This window comes from Schistocerca serialis, chromosome 6 (genome assembly GCF_023864345.2).
Source record: "Schistocerca serialis cubense isolate TAMUIC-IGC-003099 chromosome 6, iqSchSeri2.2, whole genome shotgun sequence".
Lineage (NCBI taxonomy): Eukaryota > Metazoa > Arthropoda > Insecta > Orthoptera > Acrididae > Schistocerca > Schistocerca serialis.
In genome coordinates, this window is record NC_064643.1 from 636,335,766 (window position 1) to 636,360,569 (window position 24,804).

At 39.6% G+C, this 24,804-nt stretch overlaps 1 protein-coding gene and 2 non-coding genes across 3 annotated transcripts in view; 2 read left to right on the forward strand and 1 right to left on the reverse strand.

Moving 5' to 3' along the window:
* LOC126484277 (snRNA-activating protein complex subunit 3-like) overlaps positions 1-24,804 on the forward strand; it is a 161,056-nt gene that overhangs the window by 129,766 nt on the left and 6,486 nt on the right. Inside the window, exon 5 of the mRNA XM_050107703.1 lies at positions 10,067-10,174. Within this exon, the coding sequence (XP_049963660.1) occupies positions 10,067-10,174 (108 nt within the window). The remainder of the gene's footprint in view (positions 1-10,066; positions 10,175-24,804) is intronic.
* Trnas-cga (transfer RNA serine (anticodon CGA)) lies at positions 3,294-3,367 on the reverse strand. Its single transcript has one exon. It is a non-coding gene; the product is annotated as a tRNA-Ser (tRNA).
* On the forward strand, positions 3,899-3,972 carry Trnas-cga (transfer RNA serine (anticodon CGA)). The gene has a single exon. It is a non-coding gene; the product is annotated as a tRNA-Ser (tRNA).

A 24,804-nucleotide genomic window follows, 5' to 3' on the forward strand; every position in this document is an offset into this window, starting at 1 on the left:
ACTTATTCCATGTTTGTTCTTACAGGCACAATTTTTACCTGAGAAATTTGCAGTATTGGTCCGCATGACCCATCAGTGATACACAGTTTTATATTTCTTGTAACAACGTTTAGTTTCAAGTAGTTATGTGTACTACTAGAAGGGAACAGTTCCTGTTAAGCATCCAAGCTTTATATTTCAATACTGATCCATCTAGTACTATCAGACATTACAAACATCCTCATTCAAATTAAGGATTGTTTATAATTTCTATAGAATGCTTCGCACAGTGCAATGTGAAGTACATACTACTCCTTAAGGTTCAGTGTGCCTTTTCCAGCAGCATTCAGCATAATAGAACCATCAAGGGGACATTACAGATCCCTAAATTTGAATGCATCCCACATTTCAGATATGGAGTCCATTCTCTTGCACAACTCCAGATATAGCAGTACCTAAATATTACTGATACAAGAACTTACATTTTATTCAGTACAACTGGAGGGTACCACTGCCTACAACACAGCAATCTCGACCAGAACTGCCCATGGTCCTATATGATTGTTGATACATCTACATTATTTTACAACAGTTCACTTGCGCTTGTAAATGGTTCACGCACCAGACTATCAAAATTTACCTTCTGTATCATTAACAATTTGTTTTAGCACCATTTCATATCTGTAGTGGAATATAAGCCATTATACGAGTGTGTTATTTTATGAGCTTAAATTGTGGGCTGACAGAACTGTATTTGTAGTGCCTATATCTTTCTAAATCTTGTTTCGAGCTGTACCTTCCCCATAAAAATATGAAAAATGCCACAACTCTGTAGAAAAAACAAATTTTGAATAATGTTGTACTTCTTCTTTAAACATGGCCTTTGGGGATCTGGAGGAAAATTTCACTTAACATGGTTTCTGAGTAATACTGCACTCCCTCCCTAAGCAAGGTCTTTGAGTGATTAGATATGAAATGGGCTTACAAAATATGTATTATTGAAGATTTGAACATAAATGGGACAAGTTTGCACAGTGGTATTGTCTTTGTGAATAGAGTGGCTGAGGGCAGTGTTTGGACTGTGTGGCAAGGAAAAGAAAATAGAAAATTGGAACCAAAGAGATGATACCAGTCAGTCCTCACAGACAGACAGACAGTCTCACCCACCACCCCCACCCCACCCCCCACAACCCCATAATCAGTCTGCAAGCAGGGCTTGTTTGCATGGCCCAGAGGATAGAAATGGTCACGATCCTATAGAACAGGAGATGTGCGTCTTCCTTATCAGTATGTTCCAGTTCCCACTATTGTACTTAACTGAGATCCATACAATTCACTCATATTGCAACATAGACTTCATATCATTACTCTTCTCTAGGACAATATGATACGTGCACTTGGATTAGGTGTCCACCATTACACAATAGCCTGATATATTCATAGTGAGTTTATTTCTGGAAATTACAGTTTGAGTATGGATCAGTAAATTCCTAAATCAATAACACTTTTCCTAAAAAAAATATTGCAACTGTACTAATAGTCAGTAAAGAACTTAGAAAAAATACAAAAAATTGGTAACTAACATTATGTTTGTCTGCCCTACACTTATTTCGGATGCAAAACTTGTTTTGTATGGTCTACACTATACTGCTCTTTAATGATTCATGTGACAGGTCTTTCAACAATAAGGCCTTGGGATGAGGGATTTTGCTTATTACTAAAGGCACCTCATACAAGCAAAATATTTCTAGTCTTTGTACTGATTTTGGCAGTTCTAACATGACTTTTTGCCATTACTGATCCACCAGTACAAAACATTGGTTCAATAGCTTTATTGTCATATTTTGACAAACCTCTGTTAGCATGTAGAATCAAAAGATTGAAACACTAACCTAGCATCAATGAACAATTTACTATTCTCAGAAGGTTGCCAAGCTAATAAGGAAAGTAATGGCTTAAATAATTATTTTTCACCCATGATGTACTCAAATGAGGTAATTTGTTTAAAATTTTTTTGGAGTCGGGTGTTAAGTTAGCCCATCTCAGATGTTTGTTGGAAGAAAAGGTCTGACAAAGATGGCATAGTTCTTTCATCACTCACTCTGCTGGGTTTCCTTGTCTATGGTGTTTTGATATCAACACATATTTAATGTTATGAACTGATTATCTTTGTTGGCAAGAGCATTTTCAGTACCTGCCAGTTGACAAAGAAGTCTCATCTTGTTTAGTGGCTATTTTCAAAGTGTAAAGCATTCCCAAGGACCAAGACCTACCTATAGACTCTCTTAAGTTTTATTGAGACTTGATACACTAGTACTGGAGTGGTACTGCAGTTGTCGTTATGCAGTCAAGAGCTTATTGTTTGATCTTCAGATGTAGCCTTAATGTCTTTTCATATAGATTGCTGCAAATAAATATTACTCTTGCTGGTCATTGTAATGCCCTTTCAAAAAAACTTGTAACTTCCTTGTGTCATTTACTGATGGTGAATTAATAAAGGGTTTCATGCTTGCATCAGTTGAAGAAATGTGCCCAGAGAAAGCTGATCTATGTAAAAACACTTGTTTGTCAGCAAAAAACTGTGCGTCGAAGAGTAAGTGATATTGCTGAAAATATACTAACTCAATTGTATGAGAAAACTTGACACTCAGAGTAGTTTTCTTTCGCTGTGGATGAGTCAACAGATGTTTCGGGTATTGCACAGGTGTTAATTTTTATTCGAAGGATAAACAAAAATTATGAAGTGTATGAAGAGCCTCCTGATGTTCACAGCATTTAGGCCATGACCATTGGGGAAGAAATATTTAGAGGAGGAGAAAATACTGTTTAGTGGAAAACTTAAAGTGTATTACATCTGAAAGTGACAGAAAAATGTGTAGAAAAAAAAAGATAAAAATAAAGATTTTATTGCTCTTGTGTCAGAGTTGGTAGAAAATGACGGTGGGTCAAAACTTAATAGTGCATTGCATCATTCATCAACAGTCTTTGTGCAGAAAATGTTTGGATATGTCAGAAATTGTAAAGCCAGTCATGTCTGCTGTTAATTATACAATGTTACAGTCACTCAATCATTGTCAATTCCTTGAGTTTATTGAAGATATTGACTTACCATCTTATACAGTAGTACAGTGCCTTTGCTGTGGAAAAGCTGTGATGTAATTTCTTGAGCTATGAACAACAATCACAATTTTCTTGAATGAAAGGAATCGTCCTTTGGCAGAGTTACAAACCAAATGAGTGGTTCCCAGAATGAGATTTTCACTCTGCAGTGGAGTGTGCGCTGATATGAAACTTCCTCGCAGATTAAAACTGTGTGCACCGACCGAGACTCGAACTCGGGACCTTTGCCTTTCGCGGGCAAGTGCTCTACCATCTGAGCTACCGAAGCACGACTCACGCCCGGTCCTAACAGCTTTACTTCTGCCAGTATCTCGTCTCCTACCTTCCAAACTTTACAGAAGCTCTCCTGCAAACCTTGCAGAACTAGCACTCCTGAAAGAAAGGATACTGCGGAGACATGGCTTAGCCACAGCCTGGGGGATGTTTCCAGAATGAGATTTTCACTCTGCAGTGGAGTGTGCGCTGATATGAAACTTCCGGGCAGATTAAAACTGTGTGCACCGACCGAGACTCGAACTCGGGACCTTTGCCTTTCGCGGGCAAGTGCGAGTTCGAGTCTTGGTCGGTGCACACAGTTTTAATCTGCCAGGAAGTTTCATATCAGCGCACACTCCACTGCAGAGTGAAAATCTCATTCTGGAAACATCCCCCCAGGCTGTGGCTAAGCCATGTCTCCGCAGTATCCTTTCTTTCAGGAGTGCTAGTTCTACAAGGTTTGCAGGAGAGCTTCTGTAAAGTTTGGAAGGTAGGAGACGAGATACTGGCAGAAGTAAAGCTGTTAGGACCGGGCGTGAGTCGTGCTTCGGTAGCTCAGATGGTAGAGCACTTGCCCGCGAAAGGCAAAGGTCCCGAGTTCGAGTCTCGGTCGGTGCACACAAATGAGTGGTTGTTGAAGTTATAATTTTATGCAAATTAAAAGTACATAATTTAAATTACAAGGAGAAAAACCAGCTAAGGCCTGATTTCTACACTCATATTAAATCCTTTACACAAAAAAGCTGTTTTGTTTCAGTCTCAACTGACCAAAAATTGTTTCACACATTTTTGGTAGATTTCACTGATGAGTTCTTTAAAAATAAATTTTGAGTATTGATTTTCAGATTTTGATGCAATTGCAAATATACCAAGATTTTTCAAAATTCTTTTAATACCAATATAGAAACTTTTGATCCAGACTTCAAATGGAAATGGTTGATTTACAATGTAGCAAGATTTATGAAGACAACTATTTAAATTCATCATTACTGTAATTTTATAAGAATCTTCCACTCACACAGTCTGATCAGTTGTGTAAGTTTGCTTGTGACTTTCCTCCACTTTTGCCACTACTTATGTCTGTGGGGGGGGGGGGGGGGGGGGATGTCTGTGGGGGGGGGGGGGGGGGGTGTCTCCAAAATAAATGTACAGAAAATATTTTCAAATCAAAACTAACTGCTGAACATTTGAAGTCACTGCAGATAATTTCCGCTAGTAAACTTGATCCATAACTGCGAACAGTTGTAAGTGTTAAGTTACAGCAACATAAGTCTCTTTAATTTTACTGTGTGAATTGCTTTTGTATGTCACTTGGCTACAGTAAATTTTCAGGAACTCTCATATAATTAATTACAGTTAAAGTGTTCAACTACATTATTTTGTAGTTGTGGTCTACAGTCCAAAAACTGGTTTGTTGCAGCTCTCCATGATACTCTTATCTTGTGCAAGCCTTTTCATCTTGGAATAACTACTGCAACCTACATCATTCTGAATCTGCTTACTGTATTCATCTCTTGGTCTCCATCTATGATTTTTACCATTTGCACTTTCTTCCAATACTAAATTTGTGGTCCCTTGATGTCCAGAATATGTCCTATCAACCGATCCCTTCTTTTGGTCAAGTTTTGCCACAGATTCCTTGGCTCCCCATTCTGTTCAATACCACCTGATTAGTTACATGATCGACTCTTCTAATCTTCAGCATTCTTCTGTAGCGCCACATTTTGAAAGCTTCTATTGTCTTTTTATTTAGACTGTTTATCGTCCATGTTTCACTTCCATACATGGCTACACTCCATACAAACACCTTCAGAAAAGATTTCCAAACACTTAAATCTACATTCAATGTTAACAAATTTTTCTTCTTCAGAAATACTTCTCTTGCCATTGGCAGTCTATGTTTTATATCCTCTCTGCTTTGGCCATCAGCAGTTATTTTGCTGCTCAAATAGTAAAACTCATGGACTTCTTTAAGTGTCTCATTTTCTAATCTGCTTCCTTTAGCATCGTCTGATTCAATTTGACTGCATACCCTTATTCTTGTTTTGCAGAATGAGATTTTCACTCTGCAGCGGAGTGTGTGTGCTGATATGAAACTTCCTGGCAGATTAAAACTGTGTGCCAGACCGAGACCGAACGTGGGACCTTTGGCTTTCGCGGGCAAGTGCTCTACCAACTGCACTGCCATGTCTCCGCAATATCCTTTCTTTCACGAGTGCTAGTTCTGCAAGGTCACAGGAGAAGCTTCTGTAAAGTTTGGAAGGTAGGAGACGAGGTACTGGCAGAAGTAAAGATGTGAGGACAGGGTGTGAATCATGCTTGGAGAGCTCAGTTGGTAGAGCACTTGCCCGCGAAAGGCAACGGTCCCGAGTTTGAGTCTCGGTCCGGCACACAGTTTTAATCTGCCAGGAAGTTTCATCCTTGTTTTGCAGTTGTTGATGTTCATATTATATCATCCTTTCAGGACACTGTACACTCCATTCAACTGCTCTTCCAAGTCCTTTGCTGTCTCTGACAGAATTACGATGTCATCAACAAACCTCAGAGTTTTTATTTCTTCTCCCTGAACTTTAATTTGTATTCCAAATTTTTCTTTTGTTTCCTTTACCGCTTGTTCAACGTACAGATTGAATAACATCAGGGGTAGGCTGCAACCCTGTCTCACTCCCTTCTCAGTCACTGCTTCCGGGGTAGGCTGCAACCTTGTCTCACTCCCTTCTCAGTCACTGCTTCCCTTTTGTGCCCCTTGACACTGCTGCCTGGTAGTGGGACAAGTTGTAAACAGCATTTTACTCCAGTATTTTACCACTGCTACCTTCAGGATTTGAAAGGAGTATTGCAGTCAACATTTTCAAATGCTTCCTCTTTGTCCTCTAACAATTCCTGCCTACCGGTTCTGCTCTTCCTGTCAGTCTCATTTTTTTAAATGTTTGTATTCGCTTTCACCCACTTCATTTGTTCCATTTATAAATTTTCTCCTTTCATCAATTAAATTCAGTATCTCTTTTGTTATCCAAGGATTCCTGCTATACCTTGTCTTTTTAGCTATTTTATCCTCTGTTTCCTTCAGTATCTTGTCTTAATGCTGCACATTTTTCTTCTACTGTATTCCTTTCCCCTGTTATAGTCTCTTAAAGCTACGCATTTGTCTTCTACTGTATTCCTTTCCCCTGTTCTAGTCAACCATTGTGCAATGTTCCCTCTGAAGCTGTCAACAATCTCTGGTTCCTTCAGCTCTTCCATGTCCAATCTCCTTAATTTCCTACGTTTTTCCAATTTCTTCAGTTTTAATCTACAGTTCTCAATAAATGTGCTTCTTAACTGGTCATAATATAAAAACAGCCAGTGATTGTAAGTATTTTGTACAATTTATCCACATTGTAAATTTTACACTGTAGAGTGTTACTTCACATAATGAGCATGATTCGTTGCTGAATATTACTCATCATTAACCCTCATTAATTGAAATACTTTGTCTGTAGGAATCAATGCATTGAATTCCAAAAGAAATTGGTACTCAAACAGATTTGTAATACAGTATTGTAATTTTTTATTTATAGTGCAATATATTTTAAAGGAAGCTGTTTAAAGATATTTGTTTATGCCTGTGCTTCAAAGTCTGTTGAAAATGGAACATAGTGTTATTGTTAATTAAATTCATGGCACGCACAGCTGCTGCCACACTAGCGTCTTAAATGAATTCATGTTAGTTATCAATGACAAATGGAAACTGCAGTTCATAAACAGACAGTGCAAGGGAAAATGTGGGTTACCATGTACCGGCGAAGGAAAGATCTTGCAACATTGTTGTAAAGAGTTTGCAACATCGTAGTGAAATCCTGAGTAGTAGTATGGGTGACAACAATCGCTGTGTGAGGCACATTGTGATCAACACAGCTAACGGAATACAGCATCGTTGGAGCTTCTGCTTTACAGAGTGGTAGTTTATGGGGGAATGCATGACTTAATGTTCTTTTACAGTGGCCAAAAAGACCCATCAAGGCCAGAAGGCGTTTCTGAAATGGTTATTAAAGACTAAAATAAATTACACCAAACAGGCTCCTAATGCAAAATAGCCTTCATTAGGCAAGGCAATTTCTTGCATTTTCTTCTACTCATTGAGATAAATTACCTGTAATGGGAGGCGCATGATAAGCAAGGATTGACTGTAACAAAAAAATCATGGTGGGTCGAGTATCATGCATGTCTGAGCCATTACTGTGGGCTGGGTTGATGGTATTCGCGGTTCAGTTTTGGCCTGTGGGTCATACTTTGAGGACCCCTGGGCTAAGTATTCGACCAGAAGTTTATACCTAGAAGATTCCACAATTCTTTACACCTAGAAGATTCCACAATTCTTTCGGAATTTGGGCTACAATTTTTACTTGACACATTGTGTCAAGTCTTTCAGTCTGTGACTTGTGGCATGATTACAACACTGCTCCTAGTATTGTAGTTATATTATCTTAAATGACAGCATTTCATTTATACATTCTTACACAACAAAATGTGCACATCCTTCTGGTATATGAACAATAAGGCTCTCTGGTATAGAGTTTGGTATACCAATGTTCCACATAGCACATCTTTCCGTATCAACCACCACTGTATTACACCAGTGCACGACATTAATAACTGCAAATGAGTTAATGACTCAAAACCAGAAAAAAAAAAACACCATATGGTTGACACAAGCATTATCACTAGAGGTATATTCTAACTCTTGAGTGTGATATTTGGTGCAGGATGTCTAATTATCATTTTCATAAAGTTCAAAAATGGTTCAAATGGCTCTGAGCACTGTGGGACGTAACATCTGTGGTCATCAGTCCCCTAGAACTTAGAACTACTTAAACCTACTAACCTAAGGACATCACACACAACCATGCCCGAGGCAGGATTCCCTCTGAAGCTAACCTGCGACCGTAGCGGTCACACGGTTCCAGACTGAAGCGCCTAGAAACGCACGGCCACACCAGCCGGCTTTCATAAGGTACTGTTTGACTATACATTACCAAAGAAAATGTTTTTGGTTTCTTTGTTTCATTACCTAGTAGTTTATTGTGTGTGGTAATAAAAAACTGAAATCGGCAAAGTGTGGCATTTTGTTTTCTTTCTATAAGTAATCTGAGAGTAAAGTAGCTCTTTAGTAATGCACTTAGAAATTTCTTTATTGTTACTCACGTTATTTCTGCTTATTTTCTGATGTTAAAACAAGGAATTCAAACATTTTGTTGAGCTACTGTCAGTGCCACAGATTTCTAGATTATCATTCAGAATTTGCCAATAATTCGAAGATGTAATTTTTTAACAATATTGAACTCGTTAGAGTGACAGTCTTTTTATTTCTTTGACATGTCATCATCTTACTGGTTATTTTTCCTTTCTATTCATTTGGAAGGTATGGATCTTCAATCTGGCTCCCATAGAATCAGCCATATGTAATCATCTAACATTGTCCTATTCACTAATTATCAGAAGGGCTAGTTTTTGATGAGCATTGTGTGGCAACTCATTATAAAACCAAGAACATCCCATAATTTTATAATTTCACAATAATTAGTTTTTACATTTTTGTTCACACAAAATTTATGTAATCATGCTAGATATGAGATTACAATGTAAAATAGTATTTATAATGGACAAAGTACAAAACCAGCTGCAACTTGAAACTTCCTGGCAGATGGAAACTGTGTGCTGGACCGAGACTCAAACTTGGGACTGTTGCCTTTCGCGGGCAAGTGATCGACCAGCTGAGCTACCCAAGCATGACTCATGCTCCGTCCTCATAGCTTTACTTCTGCCAGTACCTCGTCTCCTACCTTCCAAACTTAACAAAAGCTCTCTTGCGAACCTTGAAGAACTAACACTCCTGAAACAAAGGATATTGCAGAGACATGGCAGTGCAGTTGGTGAAGCCCTTGCCCGCGAAAGGCAAAGGTCCCGAGTTCAAGTCTCGGTCTGGCACACAGTTTTAATCTGCCAGGAAGTTTCATATCAGCGCACACTCCACTGCAGAGTGAAAATCTCATTCTGGAAACATCCCCCAGGCTGTGGCTAAGCCATGTCTCCGCAATATCCTTTCTTTCAGGAGTGTTAGTTCTGCAAGGTTTGCAGGAGAGCTTCTGTTAAGTTTGGAAGGTAGGAGACGAGGTACTGGCAGAAGTAAAGCTGTGAGGACAGGGCATGAGTCGTGCTTGGGTTGCTCAGTTGGTAGAGCACTTGCCCACGAAAGGCAAAGATCCCGAGTTCGAGTCTCGGTGCGGCACACAGTTTTAATCTGCCGGGAAGTTTCATATCGGCGCACACTCCTCTGCAGAATGAAAATCTCATTCTGGCAGCTGCAACTTGTTTTGTGTAATATAACAGTAAATTGTATTTTCAGTGTCTTGATCATGTCTTCAGTGTGGTAACCTGATAGCACCATAAAACATTTTAATCTATTATAAAATACAAACTTAAGTTACTTATTTTGAAGATAAAAATATTTTGTCTGATCGACTTCGTACATTATGATACATTTTACTGTGATATTTATATTTTGAAATCTTTAAAAGGGATAACAAAAAATCCTTTTTGTGAATAGCATAATATGTCACATATATTTTTATAGAAAATATTTCTCTGTAGTCAGTAGCCATCAGTTTATTAACACCGTTATTTGAAATAGAAACATACACTCTTTTGTAACTTACATTTTCTAATTTTTCAGGCTGTTGCATGCTGATGATTTCTTATGTACATCAGATTATCCTCGTTTTTTGACAGTAAATGCACGAAAATCAAAGTATTGTATGGTATGCAAGTTCTATAGTGCAAGGTAATACATATATCCTAATTTTTAACATTCCGGAGCAAAATTATCTTCTTTTCACTCTTAATAAGTATGCTCATTAGCTCACTGAGAGGTGTCAGCACTATGTTGAGCTTCCAGTGTACAAGTCATTACCAGAGAGAGATCCATTCAAAGTGGGTAGGTGTCAGAAATGGCATAACATTTAGTCAACTGCATAGATATACAGAAAATTTCCACACTTATTAATTCTATAATTAGCCTTATAAATACACACAGAAACTGGACCACTTACAATAAGAACATAATAGAGTTTGTAATCTACCCCTCCCTCACATCGTTTGTTGATTGTCACTCACTTCATAATTAACTCTTTTAATAAGCTTTGAAAGGAGTAAGATTTACTATAAACTTTTTACTTATCTTATTTTCTTGTTTTTGGTTTTAGTTCTTCACATCTAGAGGTTGATTCTTGAAGCTGAATTTTTTTGATATTATAGATTGTCATGGTTCCAGTTGACATAACAACTTTTGAAAGAATTGCCTGAGAAGTAATTTCTGTTTCTGTAATTTTTATTCTTTCACATTTTCCTATATCACACTGTCTGTACAATTTCCACTTCAAAATCAAAAAGTACATTGTTATTGTCAAACATCAAAACATTTCTGGTCAAGTCAGAAGTTTGCCCACTACTAATCCGTTCTGCAGTACTAACAATATTCAAAAGAGTTTACAAATTTTCTTGGCAAATGAATCTCTGCCAATTTATATGATTATTTTATAAATGAATCCTGGAATAAGCATAGTAAACATCACCAGATTGCGCAATTAATAACAGGAATTTTAAGTGTGCCAAATATATTATAATTTTCAAATGTCAGACTATAAGGTTAACCAAATTGTGTACACAATGATGCCAAAAGATAGAATACAGACGCACAGAAGTATCTGATATGTAACATATTACAGAAAACATAAGAAAAATATTTACTTTACAAGTCATAATTTGTACATATATCAGGACATGGCATTCAGATTTTCAGATCTGTGGAACATACTGTCACAAGACAAAAATTACAAAATCAAAACTGAACATTATAATACTAAACTCTAGAAATAAATACAGTGATAAGGTAAATTACTAGAAGTACAAATTGCAAGTTTATTACCATAAAATCACACCTTCAAAATCTTCAAAAGAGAAGAGAAAAAAATCCAGAGCCTAAGTGTACAACGAGTGAGCCGACTCGAAAAACTCACAATGATGGGTACAGATCAGAAGAATATACTCAGTCATGAGTAGGATTATAGCAAAGAATCAATCAGCCACATAAACGAGTACATAAGGGTATGTTGTTGTTGACTCATGAAAGGACAAAAGAATTAAACAAATATTAGGGCCTAAGCTTACAGTGTGGGACCGACCCATGATCCACACCACATCGGGTACAAATCAGCAAAAAATGTTTTGCCACAATAAAATGAATAAAGTTCATAACCACATCAATAAGTTCAATTATATGTAAAGAGTAATTATAGCCTCAATCAGTAGTTGCATCTCTTATTGAGTGCGCACACACACACACACACACACACACACACACACACACAGTTGTGATGACCATGGGCATGAGTCTGCCCACAACTCAAGTTCCAGTCAGATACAGTATTGCAGTACTCAGGATAAATACAAGTAAACAGAGTCATAAATAGCTTTGAATGATGACATTATCAAGTAGCTTCAGGACCAAAATCAGTGTATGAAAGTGGACATGTATACTTCTTGTTATTTTGTCTATACTAGTAAATATCTTCCACACTATTTGCTAATTGTCCATACAAACTAACCAACATACTTAAAGACCTAGAAGATTCATTTACAATTGATAAAAAAAATTACAAATCTCAGTCACAACACTGATGTAGTTTGCAGATGCTTAAGTACATTACCCAGCACCTATGATCTCTTGTAAGTTGACTGGTCAAGCAAGGTACAGTCATACTGCAGTGTGGGGAGTGGATCTACCCACATCGTTCAGTTTCCTCCCTACGGTTCTCATCACATGCTCCAGTGGATAGGTAACTTCCTGTCTAGCATTCACATTGTTTGGTGTACTAAATATGCTTTTCAATACCTTCTTCACATCACACTGCATATGCTCTCCCTATTTATACTCCAAAAGCAATTATGTAGGATTTATGTCAGATGAGATTAAAAAGTATTCACATATGAAATTTTGAAAAACAGAGTTAAATGAAGGGAAAAAAATGAACTAGCAAGGTGATACACACAGATATACTAAGATACTGTTCCTAATTTTTACAGTACAAATTGTAAACATTGTCCCATTTCAAAATTGCAAAAGGATCTACTCATTTAGTCTCATGGCATATATGTATCAAATTCTAAAGCCCAAATCTATTACAAAACATAACTATATAGTGTATCATAGATTTTAACTCACTCAACAGGTGAAACAGAACTTAAGAAATCACATCATGTTATGTACTACATTCCTGATAAACAAAACACAACTATTAAGTCTTATGAATCTGCAAACATAGTGTATATTTTCGTATAGACTAGGGATCGTCATGCATCCATGTTCAATGGTCTTGTCTTCTGTACTAAAAGTTAAAAATACTGACACTTTACATACTTGGTTTGCTTGCCAGTAGCTCCTCTTATCTTTACACATGCAATGGACATTTCCACAAAATTCTTACTATACTGGATCTTGTCTCTAAATTGTTGTTTTCAATTTCATCAAATGCTACATTGACACTCTTTACAGGGTTTTATCACCTCTACTGATATGATAGCATTACTTTGGTTGCTTATGTTATCAGGTAAAGATTGAACACAATGAATGGATTCCATAGCACAACTAACATCACACAAGGAACACAAAATATATTACTGTCAAAATTACACTTCCTACTTAGATCCTCTTTCACTTCATTCCACCAATTTGGATACAAATTTTGACTAACCACAGCTAACTTATTCCAAAATGCACATTTATCTATGTTATCATCAATCTGGTCCCAAATGTTTTCACCTTTATTCTCTAGGGTTACAGATAACTCACCTTTACTGTTTGGATCATTACTCTGCATGGCATTAATGAAAAACTGCTTTGACTGGACTGGTATCACATTCATCACTTTTCTTATCTGTATTGTCACCATCATTCACAAATAAATCTGAAAACTTTGTTGTTCTTAAATTCCACAAATACTCATACTCATCATCATCATCATCATCATATTGTTTCATAATTACTTCATTGTCAGCATCATTAACAACACAAGTCTCCTCTCCATCGAAGTCACTTACCTCACCTTCATTCATTTGCAATAAGCTACCAGCCTCAGACTTACCAACCTCAGTTATTTCAAAGCTCTCATTCACATCTACATAAAAAAACATTGCCTAGTTCAGATCCAATACAGTCATCACCTGATTTACATACATCAATAACACTGTTTTCTGACCAAGAGAAGAAATCATTAGTACATACTAAATCAAAATTCTCACTACTCTCACATTCTGGTTTGTGATTAAGATCTACACCACTATAGTTAAACATAGTATCCCAAAACGTTTGATCAAAACATACATGAGAAATCTGATATACATTCTGTTCAATTTCAGATACCTGTGCCATGTCATTACCGCTGTTATTATTGTCTAATTGCAAGTGCAAATTGGGAGTCCTGTGCTTGTTGTGTTTCCCCTCTCAAAAACTGTGGACCTTCATTGAGGCTGACTGCTGTTTCCCAATTAGTTACTTCTATGATTGTTACTCTATTAAATTGCCCATGGTTATCCCCATTATTCCTATCCTACTGATGTTCAAAGCTTCTGACTCTATTAACGTTTTGATCCTGATAGGAGTTACCATTATCTCTGTTTCTGTAGTTATTTCCATTGTGATCTCTTATCATTCCATTTGTTATGATACATACTTCTTTCTAATGCCTCTCCAGTCTGTCAAAATATCGTAAAAATTGTTCAAAACTGTCCTCAGGTCTGTGTTCTAAATCCCACGGCAACCTTTCTGCTAATTTCCTTTTAAGTGCATCAATCAATGTAATTTTGTCAAATGGTTTGTCTAGGTGTTGTGTCAATTTCTTAAATTGATTCTTACGTAACTCTTTCGGAGTACCATCCCTATTGCTACAATTAGTACCATTCAAAAATCCACTTTTAATTCTTCCCTGTTCAGCTTCTGATCAAAATTTATTTAAAAAACTTTTTTTGAAACTTTGATATTTTCCCACTAACTTAAATTTACCCATGACACAGATTTCCCTTCAAGACAATTTTTGACAAATTTAATTTTTTGATTGTCATTCATGCCTGACACAAAAAACTATCTCAACAGTGGTGCAGAAAATCCACTGTATGTAAATTGTCTGATGGAAAACTTTTGATTGGAGTGCTGGATCACGCAACAGCATCATTTGAATACAGATTTTTGTGAATGCAATTTTCCCGAACTGCAGAAAGTTTTTGTTCTAAAATGTTTATATTAGTTTGCTTATTGTTTTCAACATTTAAAATTTTTTTATCTAAATTAGTGATGTTTTGTTTCATTTTTGCCAATATGGTCTTCAGTTGAACTTTGATGTCATTAACAATCTCTGACTGTCTTCGCGATTCGACAATTAACTCATTTTCCAAAATAATAAATATATTTTCTTAGACATCTTTTTCATTCACACTTTCTAACGCCTCTGACAACCCATTTTTTAGCTCTGAATCTTGATTACTGAGTTGGTCTATTGGCTATTGTACCCTATCCATTTTACTATTGTTTTCTATATCTAAAAACAAAGATGATGTGACTTACCAAACGAAAGTGCTGGCATGCCGATAGACACACAAACAAACACAAACATACACACAAAATTCAAGCTTTCGCAACCAACTGTTGCTTCATCAGGAAAGAGGGAAGGAGAGGGAAAGACGAAAGGATGTGGGTTTTAAAGGGTAAGGAGTCATTCAAATCCCGGGAGCGGAAAGACTTACCTTAGGAGGAAAAAAGGACAGGTATACACTCGCACACACACACGTATCCATCCGCACACACACAGACACAAGCAGACATTTGTAAAGACAAAGAGTTTAGGCAGAGATGTCAGTCGAGGCGGAAGTACAGAGGCAAAGATGTTGTTGAATGACAGGTGAGGTATGAGTGGCGGCAACTTCAAATTAGCAGAGGTTGAGGCATGGTGGGTAATGAGAAGAGAGGATATACTGAAGGGCAAGTTCCCATCTCCGGAGTTCTGACATGTTGGTGTTAGTGGGAAGTATCCAGATAACCCGGACGGTGTAACACTGTGCCAAGATGTGCTGGCCGTGCGCCAAGGCATGTTTAGCCACAGGGTGATCCTCATTACCTACAACCACTGTCTGTCTGTGTCCATTCATGCGAATGGACAGTTTGTAGCTGGTCATTCCCACATAGAAAGCTTCACAGTGTAGGCAGGTCAGTTAGTAAATCATGTGGGTGCTTTCACACGTGGCTCTGCCTTTGATCGTGTACACCTTCCGGGTTCCAGGACTGGAGTAGGTGGTGATGGGAGGGTGCATGGGACAGGGTTTTACACCAGGAGCGGTTACAAGGGTAGGAGCCAGAGGGTAGGGAAGGTGGTTTGGGGATTTCATAGGGATGAACCAAGAGGTTACAAAGGTTAGGTGGACAGTGGAAAGACACTCTTGGTGGAGTGGGGAGGATTTAGTGAAGGATGGATCTCATTTCAGGGCAGGATTTGAGGAAGTCGTATCCCCGCTGGAGAGCCTCATTCAGAGCCTGATCCAGTCCCGGAAAGTATCCTGTCACAAGTGACACACTTTTGGGGTTCTTCTGTGGGAGGTTCTGGGTTTGAGGGGATGAGGAAGTGGCTCTGGTAATATGCTTCTGTACCAGGTCGGGAGGGTAGTTGCGGGATGCGAAAGCTGTTTTCAGGTTGTTGGTGTAATGGTTCACGGATTCCGGACTGGAGCTGATTGGTTTGCCACGAAGACCTAGGCTGTAGGGAAGGGACCGTTTGATGTGGAATGGGTGGCAGCTGTCATAATGGAGGTACTGTTGCTTGTTGGTGGGTTTGATGTGGACTGACGTGTGAAGCTGGCCATTGGACAGATGGAGGTCAATGTCAAGGAAAGTGGCATGGGATTTGGAGTAGGACCAGGTGAATCTGATGGAACCAAAGGAGTTGAGGTTTGAGAGGAAATTCTGGAGTTCTTCTTCGCTGTGAGTCCAGATCATGGAGATGTCATCAATAAATCTGTACCAAACTTTGGGTTGGCAGGCCTGGGTAACCAAGAAGGCTTCCTCTAAACGCCCCATAAATAGGTTGGCATACGAGGGGCCCATCCTGGTACCCATGGCTATTCCCTTTAATTGTTGGTATGTCTGGCCTTCGAAAGTGAAGAAGTTGTGAGTCAGGATGAAGCTGGCTAAGGCAATGAGGAAAGGTTTTAGGTAGGGTGGCAGGTGATCGGAGTGAAAGGAAGTGCTCCATCGCAGCAAGGCCCTGGACGTGCGGAATATTTGTGTATAAGGAAGTGGCATCAATGGTTACAAGGATGGTTTCCAGGGGTAACAGATTGGGTAAGGATTCCAGGCGTTTGAGAAAGTGGTTGGTGTCTTTGATGAAGGATGGGAGACTGCATGTAATGGCTTGAAAGTGTTGATCTACGTAGGCAGAGATACGTTCTGTGGGGGCTTGGTAACCAGCTACAATGGGGCGGCCGGGATGATTGGGTTTGTGAATTTTAGGAAGAAAGCAGAGGGTAGTGGTGCGGGATGTCTGTGGGGTCAGGAGGTTGATGGAGTCAGGTGAAAGGTTTTGTAGGGGACCTAAGGTTCTGAGGATTCCTTGAAGCTCCCCCTGGACATCAGGAATAGGATTACCTTGGCAAACTTTGTATGTAGTGTTGTCTGAATGCTGACGCAGTCCCTCAGCCACATACTCCCGACGATCAAGTACCACGGTCGTGGAACCCTTGTCCGCCGGAAGAATGACGATGGATCGGTCAGCCTTCAGATCACGGATAGCCTGGGTTTCAGCAGTGGTGATGTTGGGAGTAGGATTAAGGTTTTTAAAGAAGGATTGAGAGGCAAGGCTGTAAGTGAGAAATTCCTGGAAGGTTTGGAGAGGGTGATTTTGAGGAAGAGGAGGTGGGTCCCGCTGTGACGGAGGACGGAACTGTTCCAGGCAAGGTTCAATTTGGATAGTGTCTTGGGGAGTTGGATCATTAGGAGTGGGATTAGGATCATTTTTCTTCATGGCAATGTGATATTTGCAGCAGAAAGTATGAATGTAGGACAGTAAATCTTTGATGAGGGCTGTTTGATTGAATCTGGGAGTAGGGCTGAAGGTGAGGCCTTTGGATAGGTCAGAGGTTTCGGATTGGGAGAGAGGTTTGGGGGAAAGGTTAACTACTGAATTAGGGTGTTGTGGTTCCAGATTGTATTGATTAGAATTTCAAGGTTTTGGGGGGAATGGAGCTGGAAGTGGGAGATTGAGTAGATGGGAGAGACTGGGCCTGTGTGCAATGAGATGAGGTTGAGGTTTGCTGGAAAGGTTGTGAAGCGTGAGTGAGTTGCCTTTCTGGAGGTGGGAAACCAGGAGATTGGATAGTTTTTTGAGGTGGAGCGTGGCATGCTGTTCTAATTTGCGGTTGGCCTGTAGGATGATGCTCTGAACAGCTGGTGTGGATGTGGGAGAGGAAAGATTGAGGCCTTTTATTAAGGGTAGGAGTTGACGGGTGTGTTCATTGGCTGAGTTGATGTGTAGGTGAAGGATTAGGTGGGTGAGGGCAATAGATTGTTCAGTTTGGAACTGGTATAGGGACTGATGGAAAGAAGGGCTACAGCCAGAGATGCGAACTTTAAGTGTGAGGCCTTTGGGGGTAATGCCAAATGTAAGACAAGCCTGAGTAAATAAAATATGGGAGCGTAATCTGGCTAGGGCGAAGGTTTGTTTGCGGAGGGAATGTAAATAAAACTTAATGGGGTCGTTGTGGGGATGTTGTGAGGGTGACATGGTATTAGAAGGTGGAAAGTGTAACATGAGGCTGAAATAAAAATGAAAATAAAAATATATGGGGACAGATAAAGGAGAACTAGAAAGCAACTGGAGATCTGGTGTGAAAAAAGTCGAAAAAGTCATTGCACACAGACCCAGTCTCTCCCATCTACTCAATCTCCCACTTCCAGCTCCATTCCCCCCAAAACCACAAAATTCTAATCAATATAATCTGGAACTACAACACCCTAATTCAGTAGTTAACCTTTCCTCCAAACCTCTCTCCCAATCCGAAACCTCTGTCCTATCCAAAGGCCTCAACTTCAGCCCTACTCCCAGATTCAACCAAACAGCCCTCATCAAAGATTTACTGTCCTACACTCATACTCTTTGCTGGAAATATCACTTTGCCATGAAGAAAAATGATCCTAATCCCACTCCTAATGATCCAACTCCCCAAGACACTATCCAAATTGAACCTTGCCTGGAACAGTTCCGTCCTCTGTCACAGCAGGACCCACCTCCTCTTCCTCAAAATCACCCTCTCCAAACCTTCCAGGAATTTCTCACTTACAGCCTGGCCCCTAAATTCTTCTTTAAAAACCTTAATCCTACTCCCAACATCACCACTGCTGAAGCCCAGGCTATCTGTGATCTGAAGGCTGACCGATCCATCGTCATTCTTCCGGCGGACAAGGGTTCCACGACCGTGGTACTTGATCGTCGGGAGTATGTGGCTGAGGGACTGCGTCAGCTTTCAGAGAACACTACATACAAAGTTTGCCAAGGTAATCCCATTCCTGATGTCCAGGCGGAGCTTCAAGGAATCCTCAGAACCGTAGGTCCCCTACAAAACCTTTCACCTGACTCCATCAACCTCCTGACCCCACAGACACCCCGCACCACTACCTTCTACCTTCTTCCTAAAATTCTCAAACCCAATCATCCCAGCCACCCCATTGTAGCTGGTTACCAAGCCCCCACAGAACATATCTCTGCCTACGTAGATCAACACCTTCAAGCCATTACATGCTGTCTCCCATCCTTCATCAAGGACTCCAACCACTTTCTCGAACGCCTGGATGCCTTACCCAATCTGTTACCCCTGGAAACCATCCTTGTAACCATTGATGCCACTTCCTTATACACAAATATTCCGCACGTCCAGGGCGTTGCTGCGATGGAGCACTTCCTTTCACTCCGATCACCTGCCACCCTACCTAAAACCTTTCCTCATTACCTTAGCCAGCTTCATCCTGACTCACAACTTCTTCACTTTCGAAGGCCAGACATACCGACAATTAAAGGGAACAGCCATGGGTACCAGGATGGCCCCCTCGTATGCCAACCTATTTATGGGTCGTTTAGAGGAAGCCTTCTTGGTTACCCAGGCCTGCCAACCCAAAGTTTGGTACAGATTTATTGATGACATCTCCATGATCTGGACTCACAGTGAAGAAGAACTCCAGAATTTCCTCTCAAACCTCAACTCCTTTGGTTCCATCAGATTCACCTGGTCCTACTCCAAATCCCATGCCACTTTCCTTGACATTGACCTCCATCTGTCCAATGGCCAGCTTCACACGTCAGTCCACATCAAACCCACCAACAAGCAACAGTACCTCCATTATGACAGCTGCCACCCATTCCACATCAAACGGTCCCTTCCCTACAGCCTAGGTCTTCGTGGCAAACGAATCTGCTCCAGTCCGGAATCCATGAACCATTACACCAACAACCTGAAAACAGATTTTGCATCCCGCAACTACCCTCCCGACCTGGTACAGAAGCAAATTACCAGAGCCACTTCCTCATCCCCTCAAACCCAGAACCTCCCACAGAAGAACCCCAAAAGTGTGTCACTTGTGACAGGATACTTTCCGGGACTGGATCAGGCTCTGAATGAGGCTCTCCAGCAGGGATACGACTTCCTCAAATCCTGCCCTGAAATGAGATCCATCCTTCACTAAATCCTCCCCACTCCACCAAGAGTGTCTTTCCACTGTCCACCTAACCTTTGTAACCTCTTGGTTCATCCCTATGAAATCCCCAAACCACCTTCCCTACCCTCTGGCTCCTACCCTTGTAACCGCTCCTGGTGTAAAACCCTGTCCCATGCACCCTCCCACCACCACCTACTCCAGTCCTGGAACCCGGAAGGTGTACACGATCAAAGGCAGAGCCACGTGTGAAAGCACCCACATGATTTACTAACTGACCTGCCTACACTGTGAAGCTTTCTATGTGGGAATGACCAGCTACAAACTGTCCATTTGCATGAATGGACACAGACAGACAGTGTTTGTAGGTAATGAGGATCATCCTGTGGCTAAACATGTCTTGGTTCACGGCCAGCACATCTTGGCACAGTGTTACACCATTCGGGTTATCTGGATACTTCCCACTAACACCAACATGTCAGAACTCCGGAGATAGGAACTTGCCCTTCAGTATATCCTCTCTTCTCGTTACCCACCATGCCTCAACCTCTGCTAATTTGAAGTTGCCGCCACTCATACCTCACCTGTCATTCAACAACATCTTTGCCTCTGTACTTCCGCCTCGACTGACATCTCTGCCTAAACTCCTTGTCTTTACAAATGTCTGCTTGTGTCTGTGTGTGTGCGGATGGATACGTGTGTGTGTGCGAGTGTATACCTGTCCTTTTTTCCTCCTAAGGTAAGTCTTTCCGCTCCTGGGATTTGAATGACTCCTTACCCTTTAAAACCCACATCCTTTCGTCTTTCCCTCTCCTTCCCTCTTTCCTGATGAAGCAACCGTTGGTTGCGAAAGCTTGAATTTTGTGTGTTTGTTTGTGTGTCTATCGACATGCCAGCACTTTCGTTTGGTAAGTCACATCATCTTTGTTTTTAGACATATTTTTCCCACGTGGAATGTTTCCCTCTATTATATTTATCCTTACTATTGTTTTCAGTTTTTAGGTCATTTCGTTGCCCTTGTAGTGAAGCAAATTTGCTATCATTATCTCTTATTAATCAACCAGCACAGAAGCATATAGCTAACACAATGGTATTGCTTGCAACTACTGAGGGGCAAGTATGGAATATTGTAAGGCAATTAATGAACAAAAACTCAGCAGATTTAGATGAAATACCAATGTTCATGCTGAAAAAAATGCATAAATGGTATCAAAGCTCCACTAACAGAAATAAAATAAATGTTTCAAAACTGGTTGCTTCCCTGACTATATGGAGCATGCAAAAATTTTACCAGTTCACAAGAAAGGTGATGTAGAAAACATTGAGAACTACAGATCAATAGCCCTATTGTCATCCTTTTCCTAAGTGATAGAGACAATATTGAAAAACAGGCTTGTAAGCTGTCTAAGCAAATTCAACTTTCAAGCCATGCAGATGAACGGAATCCGATATAGCACAGTTCACAAAAACAGTTTAAGAAATGCTAGATGAGAACAGCTATGTAACTGGCCTTTTCCTAACTCTGTCTAAGGCATTTGATACAGTTGACCACCAGAAACTGTTGCATTAGTTACAGGCACTAGGAGTAAGGGGAGTGGTTAACAAATGGTTTTGTTCATATTTGGAAAACAGAGATCACACATATCTCCAGTGGATCAAAGTACATTGAGAAACATATATCGGATCCACAATATATCAATATTGGGTTTCCGCAAGGAAGTGTGCTAGGCCCAGTGTTGTTTCTGGTATATATAAATGATTTCCCACAATGCATCAGCCATGCAGAGAAGATATTGTTTGCTGATTATAGCAACATATTTATCACAAGCAAGACACCAGCACAGATGTTGGAAAAATTCTACTGAAGTGTTGAAGGATGTCTACCAATGGTCACAGGAAAACAAAGTAACCCTCATTGTAAAGAGAACATACAATATGCTTTGGAATGAATAGAAAATAGAATCCCTTAAATTTAAAACTAGGTAACATCTCAATAGATGATGTACCTACAACAAAATTCTTAGGGTTGCACATTGACAGCCAAATGAAATGGAATGAACATGCTATGAAACTCTCGAAAAAGATATCCATAACACGCTATGCATTTAGAGGCCTTGCATCTGCAAGCAGTGATGAATATCTGAGAACTGTACACTTTAGTTACATTCGTTCAGTAATCAGTAGTGGTTTAATTTTCTGCGGAAAAAGTACTCACAATTTGCAGACAGTATCTAAAATGCAAGGAGAGCAGTAGGAATTATAACAAAAAACAGTAAGTGGCCCACTGCTGAGAAATTTTCAAAATGTTAGAAATTCTAACTGTTCCTCATGAATTTATTTTCCAAACTATAGTGTATATCAATAAAAATATAGAAAATAATAGTACAAATAGCAGTTTTCATGACTGTAGTACAGGAACAAGTCATTGTCTTCACGTAGACAGGATAAATAAATATAAGACTCAAAATAACAATATTAGAGAAGGAAAGTTGCTACTCACCATATAGCAGAGATGCTGAGTCGCAATAGGCACAACAAAAGATTCACACAATTACAGCTTTCGGCCATTAAGGCCTTTGTCACACACACACACACACACACACACACACACACACACACACACAGGTCTCCATGTTTCCATGAGAGAGAGTGGAGAGTGTGTGTGTGTGTGTGTGTGTGTGTGTGTGTGTCTACTGTTGACAAAGGCCTTAATGGCCGATAGCTATAATTGTGTGAATTTTTTGTTGTGCCTATTGCGACTCAGCATCTCCACTATATGGTGAATACCAACTTTCCTTCTCTAATATTGTTACATTCCATCCTGGATTTTCTATTATAAGACTCAAAATAGTTTCTCGTATGAAGATGTAAAATGCTACATAAAATAAGAGAAACAGATAACATGTACTGCTTTAGGAAAAATCTTAAACTGTATTTGCAGGAACATTGCTTTTACACTATGAGTGAATTCCTTAGTAAAAATGATAGTAAATGACTTCTGCTTCACAATGTTTAACTATATCTAGTGTCTTGATAAGGAACAAAAATGATTGTAAATAACTTACGTCTCACAATGTTTAACAATGTGTAATGAAAAACTGTATAAATACGTGAATGCACAGAAACTGATAACATCCATACATTTTAAAATGGTCTATGGATGGATAAATAAATAAATAAGTAAATAAATTTCAGTCAACTGATCATTAACAGCAGTAAATTTGCTATTTTTATCTGTTCTTATTTCAGTTAACTGATCATTCACTGCACTAAATTTTGCTATTGTTATCTGTCTTCATTTCTGCAGCAGACAAAACTTCATTATCAGTCAGTTGATCCCAGATGATGCCACCATTTGTAATCTACCCCTCCCTCACATCATTTATTGAGTGTCACTAAATTCGTAATAACTCTTTTAATAAGCTTCGAGAGGAGTAAGATTTACAATAAACTTTTTACTCACCTTCTTTTCTTGTGGTTGTGAAGCTGAAATTTTTTGATATTATAGGTTGTCATAGTTCTAGTTGATGTAACAACTTTCTGTTTCTGTAATTTTCATTCTTTTGCATTTTTCTATATCACACTGTCTGTACAATTTCCAATTCAAAATCGAAAATTAAATTCTTATTGCTAAACATGACAACGTCTGAGCTCGTCAGAGGCATGCCCACTATTAATCCTTTCTGCGGTACTAACAATATTCCAAAGAGTTGACAAATTTTCTTGACAAATGTATCTCCACCAATTGACACAATTATTTTATAAATAAATCCAGAAATAAACATAATAAATATCATCAGAGTGTGTATTAAAATTGTTACACCAAGAAGAAATACAGATGATAAACGGGTATTCATTGGACAAATATATTATACTAGAACTAACATGTGATTACATTTTCACGCAATTTGGGTGCATAGATCCTGAGAAATCAGTACCCAGGACAACCAGCTCTGTCCATAATAATGACCTTGATAGGCTTGGGCATTGAGTCAAACAGAGCTTGGATGGCATGTACAGATACAGCTGCCCATGCAGCTTCAACACGATACCACAGTTCATCAAGGGTAGTGACTTGCATATTGTGACGAGCCAGTTGCTTGGCCGCCATTGACCAGACGTTTTCAATTGGTGAGAGATCTGGAGAATGTGCTGTCCAGGGCAGCAGTCGAACATTTTCTGTATCCAGAAAGGCCCTACAGGACCTGCAACATGCAGTTGTGCATTATCTTGCTGAAATGTTGGGTTTCGTAGGCATTGAGTGATGGGTAGAGCCACGGGTTGTAACACATCTGATATGTAGCGTCCACTGTTCAAAGTGCTGTCAGTGTGAACAAGAGGTGAGCAAGACGTGTAACCAATGGCACCCCATACCATCATGCTGGGTGATACGCCAGTATGGCGATGACGGGTACATGCTTCCAATATGCGTTCACCATGATGTCGCCAAACACGGATGCGACCATCACGATGCTGTAAACATAACCTGGATTCATCCGAAAAAATGATGTTTTGCCATTCATGCACCCAGGTTCGTCATTGAGTACACCATTGGAGGCTCTCCTGTCTGTGATGCAGCATCAAGGGTAACCACAGCCATGGTCTCCGAGCTGATAGTCCATGCTGCTGCAAACATCGTCAAACTGTTCGTGCAGATGGTTGTTGTCTTG